General features: G+C 42.9%; 1 protein-coding gene across 1 annotated transcript; it reads right to left on the bottom strand.

Annotated features, from left to right (window-relative positions):
- Positions 1-265: 265 nt before the first annotated feature.
- On the bottom strand, positions 266-5,687 carry LOC143172345 (riboflavin kinase-like). The gene is made up of 4 exons (XM_076361660.1): positions 5,525-5,687; positions 3,625-3,776; positions 2,430-2,532; positions 266-925 (listed from the first exon to the last, which is right to left on the bottom strand). Exons 1-3 carry the CDS (start codon positions 5,604-5,606, stop codon positions 2,515-2,517), a joined length of 252 nt encoding a protein of 83 aa, XP_076217775.1. The 5' UTR covers positions 5,607-5,687; the 3' UTR covers positions 266-925; positions 2,430-2,514.
- Between the last annotated feature and the right edge of the window lie 256 nt (positions 5,688-5,943).

Here is a 5,943-nt window from a genome sequence, read left to right as displayed (position 1 = left end):
ATCTCTAAATGACTGGCAAGATTTGGATTCACAATTTTTCTGTAAAGACCTAAAATAGCCTTCTACTCCTTTTGCATGACTGGTTAAATGATCAAGCTACACAAACAAACTTAAATCATCTTGTGTGGTTTTAGTGTTCAGTTCCAATCACAATTACCTAAACATGTTGTTGCAGGATAACCCTGGTAGGCAGCTAAGGACCATACAGCCACTAGCTCACTTCCCCCACACCTCCCCCAGTGGGACAGGGAAAGAAGAATGGAAGAATAAAAGCAAGAAATCTTGTGGGTCAAGATAAAAATAGATTAACAAGCGAAGGAGAAGTGGAAGAAAAAAAGAAAACAAAACAAGTGATGCAAAGGCAATCACTCACCACATACCCAGCCAACTCCCAAACAAAAGATGGCCAACCTCCCTAAAGCCCCTCCTCTCCATTTTATTGCTCAGCATGACCATTAGATGGCATGGAGTATCTCTGGTTAGTTCAGGTCACTTGTCCGGTTGTGCCCCCTCCCAGCCTCTTGCACAGCCCCAATCTATTCACTGCAGGAGCAGAGTGAGAAACAGAAAAGGCCATGATGCTGTGCAAGGAGGAATAGCTAAAACATTAGTGTGTTATGTTCATTGTTTTGGTCACAAATCTAAAACACGGCACCATATGGGCTGCTATGAAGAAAATTAACTCCATCCCAGCCAGAGCCAGTACACACGCATACGTCATGTATCAAATGATACATGATACATAGTAGTGCACAGAAAAGAGCTCCGTGAGATGAAAAAAACCCACATGGTTTTGTTTAGTGGTTTATTGTTTTGCCTTCTGGCAGATGAAAGAAGTTGTCCTCTTTGAGTTTAAAATGTTCTGGTAAATCTAGCTGTCTTTTTGCCTCTACAGTGTCTTCTTGAATTGCTGAAATGAGTGCCTCTGCAAAAGAGAAGTAAGAAAAGCAGTATTTAAAAGCTGGTTTGAATTTTGAACACACAATAGCAAGTGAAAAAGGATGTACTACAAAACACTAGAAAACAATCACACAGAATGTATTTATTATGAAGTTGGAAAGGCAACTAAATGTCTAAAATGACATGCTTTTGACATGTGTTGCACTTTTCACTGCTGTAAACACTACTTTTTCCTTGTTCCAAGACATTTTATCAAAAAAGTCAACAGAATTTCATTAACTGTTTCAGTTTTAACACAGATGCATTTTTAGAAGAAATGGACAGACTAGACCAAGGCTTTTACAACAAGTTCATGATTTTCAAGCTACTCCTCAGACAACTGACATGACAATATAATTTTTAGACTGAAATAACTAACTACTAATAGTCTGGAAGCTGTGGGGTTTTGATTTTTTTAATGTTACCAATATATATATATAAGTAGATTCAGCTGAAAAAAACATTTTACTGAGAAGTCAAAGATAAGACAGAATCATAGAATATCTCAAGTTGGAAGGGAACCATACAGATCATTGAGTCCAACTCCCTGCTCCTCACAGGACTACCTGAAACTAAACCATATGACTAAGAGCGTCATCCAGACTCTCCTTGAACTCTGACAGGCTTGGTGCCGTGACCACTTCCCTTGGGAGCCTGTTCCAGTGACCGACCACCCTCTCAGTGAAGAACCTTTTCCTAGTGTCCAGTCTGAACTTCCTCTGATGCAGCTTCTTTCCGTTTCCTCGTGTCCTATCACTGGTCACCAGAGAGAGGAGATCAGCACCTCCCCCTCTGCTGCCACCCTTGAGGAAGGTGTAGACTGTGATGAGGTCACCCCTCAGCCTTCTCTTCTCCCAGCTGAAGAAGCCAAGTGACCACAGCTGCTCCTTGTAAGTCTTGCCCTTGAGGCCCTTCACCATCTTGGTCGCCCTCCTCTGGACGCACTCTAATAGTTTGATGTCCTTCTTATATTGACATGCCCAAAACTGCACACAGTACTCGAGGTGGGGCCTCACCAGTGCAGTGTAGAGTAGGACAATCACCTCCCTTGACTGGCTAGCTGTGCTGTGCTTGATGCACCCCAGGACACAGTTGGCCCTTTTGGCTGCCAAGCCACACTGTTGACTCATACTCAACTTGCCACCAACCCAACCCCCCAGATATCTTTCCACGGGGCTGCTCTCCAGCCTCTCGTCCCCAAATTTGTACATATAACCAGGATTATCCCATCCCAGAGGCAGAATCTGGCAGTTGCTTTTGTTAAATTTCATGTGGTTGGTGATTGACCAGCTCTCTGTAGTCCATCCAAATCTCTCCGTAAGGCCTCTCTACCCTTGAGAAACAGCTACGTGAAACAGCTGATTATGAGAAACAGCTACCCTACATGAAACAGCTGATTATGAAGACAGAGAGAGAGCAATGACACAGTACTTTCAATATGCAAGAACATGGCAAATAAAACATCAGTTTAAGAGACCTGCAATACTGACCTAAAGAACTGAAGTTTTTTTCTGGTTAAATATATCCAATAATGACTATTCTAAGAATCCCTCCATAAAAGTAATCTTTGAAAGTCTAGATAATGTGTGTTTCCTAAAAGAAGAGAAATACATTGACAATTATCACGATGCATTTTTAGTTTATTTCCATTGTTGCAAGGATGTTCAGCTAATACCTCTAATTCAAATTCTCTCCCACACATATCAGGAAAACTGAGAGAATCTAACATGTATAATGCAAGATTAAGAGGCTAGAGCTTTTGACTACGTTAGTAGGGAGAATTGTACTTTGCATGGCATTTAAGAACATTGTGATATTTATTTCAGAGGTAAGATTTTCAAGGCAGAAAATCACAAATAATGCCTAGATTTGATCATTGAGTTGCTGAGTCCAAATAACTGTAATGAATTTCATTGAAACAGCTGTTCTAAAGAGAGCTTTACAAGTAACTCACAGGAACCGAATGACAAAATTGTAAAAAGAGTGAAGGCAGCTATCTTCGAAACAGGGATTCATGTCAAAATAAAACTGCTTCCAAGTATTAGCAATTAAAACCAAGTTCTGCAAGACTCAGGAAAAGCACCAGCACCTCATAGCAAGAAAAACATAGATGCCACAGTTCAGGATTTTAACTCTGTCCTGTTACTATGTATTTTTGGATCTTGATTCTGTATATCAAGCCACAGCACCACATGTATGGATTCCACCATTTAAGAGAAGAATTACTGGAAAATCATTACAAATTAAGATGCCCCAAAATCTCATACTTTAAATGTGGAAGGATTGCAAAGGAAAGTATGTTCCAGCTCACTCTAAGGGTCTCATAACCACTAAACTGAATACATCTATTAAGCTTATGTTTATCTAGCTATCAGCGCAATAAGCAAAAAACACTTTGGAAATATGAATTTTTATTTCATAAGTTTTTAAGTAATGGTGGAAGAGGCAAATGAAAATAAATTTGATTTATCTACAGCTGCATGCTCTATGGCTACTGAGGGGGTTTGGGGGATTTTTTTTTTTTCCTCCCCAGAATACAAACGTTTGAGATGGATACCAAATACATTTCTAAGAGCAAACAGAATTTCTAATCTGATTTACAGATCGAATTCTGCTTATCTTATTCAAAGTCAATGTCTGGCTCATTTATTATAATCAAAGTACCACACAAGGCAAAATTCTTACCACTGATTTTGTAATATTCTTACAGAAAGGATTCCATCCTATACTCAAAACCATTTTACGCACATCTCCATTTCCAACACGGGCCCATCCATAGTATATACCAGTAGAGATATCGGACGGAAAGCTTTCGACTACTTGCTCAGAAAAGTTAGCTGCAAAAAATTTAGAAAGTGTGCATTTGTGTAACTAAAGTGCATCACAGAATTTTCAAACACCTAAAAGCCAAGCCCTGTCTACATGCTATTTACAAGCAGAACACTGATGATGATAGTGATACAATGTGCCACTTGCAAAGCATAAACCACAAAACAGTCTCATAAAATGGAGTCTCTGTGGTAATACCAGAGTTACCACATCTCCTACACATACTATTTCATAGCTATATAAATACTATTCTATTCTATAGTTAAAGTTAATTCTATAGTTAAAATTAATAAACTAAAATATGCAGTCTGAATGCATTTCACTATTAGGACTATCACTGCTTTAGTATGGTCAAAGAACAGAAAAATCAAGTTTCTTTTGCACTGTAAAGTAGCATCTTAGAATTACTTCAGTAATTTTGTTTTTACTGAGTAAAATATGTTAAAATAAATGACCATTTTAGTCACCTGCCAATTTTTTCATGTTGCCTTTTAGGCTATTCATATTTGGGGATTTCTAGGATTTTCTTAGAAAACTACAAATCTGAAATAAAATAGGTTCCTTTCTGACTGAGGGGAATAAATCTAAGCCTTTAGCCAAACAACTGTCCTACTTTAACTTCACACATGGATAGAGCTCTTCATGCAAGGTTCAAGCCTATTTTAAAGAATTTACAGTTAGTGGACGTCTATCCCAGTTCATAAGCAGAACAAACTTCCCTCCCACATTCCCCGATACTAATAAGCCATATATAAACAATCAAGAGGAAAAAACCTAAGTTTATATTAACAGATGTTGTCACATGTCCTCAAGATTTGTTACAGGAGGTTTTCTTGCCTATTAGGATTTGCGTAGAATGCCTGCTGACTTCAGCCTATCTTTAGAAAAGACTGAAATCCATTTGAATTACACTTCTATATGTATTCAGACAAGTGAAACAGAGAACGGCAATGGGAAAATATACTTCTCTTTAGGACAGCTGTACTTGCTCTGCTTTTTAATCTCAGCATTATTCCCTTTATATTTCCTTCCTTAAAGCTATTCCCAGTGCCCACTCCCTTTCTTGTCCTAATCTGAGGTCTAACAAGTTTATAATAACTGACATTTTTCAAACTGCCTTATCACAACACCAGGCACAGTGTATATGATCACTTTGCAGCATCCTGCAAATCATCATGATCATCATCAGATGAGCTAACTAACAAAAAAGCAAACAGAAAGAAATCGTTTAACAGAAGGTTGGAAAATAACACAAATGAGTGAACAAGACCATAAGCAATATGAAAAAAATAGGAGTCACCCAAAAACCTGACACGGAACAAGCTAAGCCTATTTACAGAGAGAGCAACTCATGCCAATAGCGCAATTGTGCGGGACAGCGGGCGCCTCCCGAGTTCAAACGAGCTTAGACACCAGCAACCGAGCTCCCGCACCTCTATCCGGCAGGAGAACCAGGAGAACCGCCCGTGCCCCTCCCGCGCGGCGGCGGCCGCTCCGCGGGAGGTCGCACCTCCGCTCAGGCGGCCTGAGCGGTGCAGGCTGCTGAAAGACCGCCGGGCCCGACGCCGGCCTCACCGCCGGCTGCACGTCAGTCGCCCCGCCGTCCCGGGACAAGGAGCGGCGCGGACGGAAAGCCCCGGGCGGGGTACGCGAGGGGCGGTCAAGGCCAGGCCGCGGCGAACACCTCGCCGGTGGCCTTCACGGGAGGCGTCACCCTCACCCCGCCGGGGTAAGAGGCGCCGCGCACCCCGCTCACCGGTGGGGATGCCGAGCTCCTTGGAGCCTCTGCCGAAGCCCTTCACCACCTCCCCGCGGCAGAAGTAGGGCAGGCGCCTCATGGCGGCCGCTGGGGTGGCCAACTCCTAGGCCGGCGCCCCGCAGACCCGTTTACCAGTCACTCACAGCGCTCACCTCCGCCTTGCTCTAGGCGCTACCAAGAGAAGGAGGAGGAGGAGTAATAGGTGCAGCGCCCCAGCTTTCAACTCACAGCACTCCCTGGCAGACACCTGCCTCCCCTCACGAATGGACTCGCCCCCCACCCCACCCATCCAGGCAGGGTTGAAGTTCTGTGCTGCTCAGTCGGCTCTGTTGCCGGCGCGGAGCCGCATTCCGCCGCCTTCCCCCGGCCGGGCCGCGGGGGCCTGCTCGGAGCGAAGAGGGGCGCAGGGCCAGGGT

This window comes from Aptenodytes patagonicus, chromosome Z, assembly GCF_965638725.1.
Source record: "Aptenodytes patagonicus chromosome Z, bAptPat1.pri.cur, whole genome shotgun sequence".
In the NCBI taxonomy this organism is placed as follows: Eukaryota; Metazoa; Chordata; class Aves; order Sphenisciformes; family Spheniscidae; genus Aptenodytes; species Aptenodytes patagonicus.
Note: the sequence above shows the minus strand (reverse complement) of the source record. Positions and strands in the feature narration are given on the sequence as shown.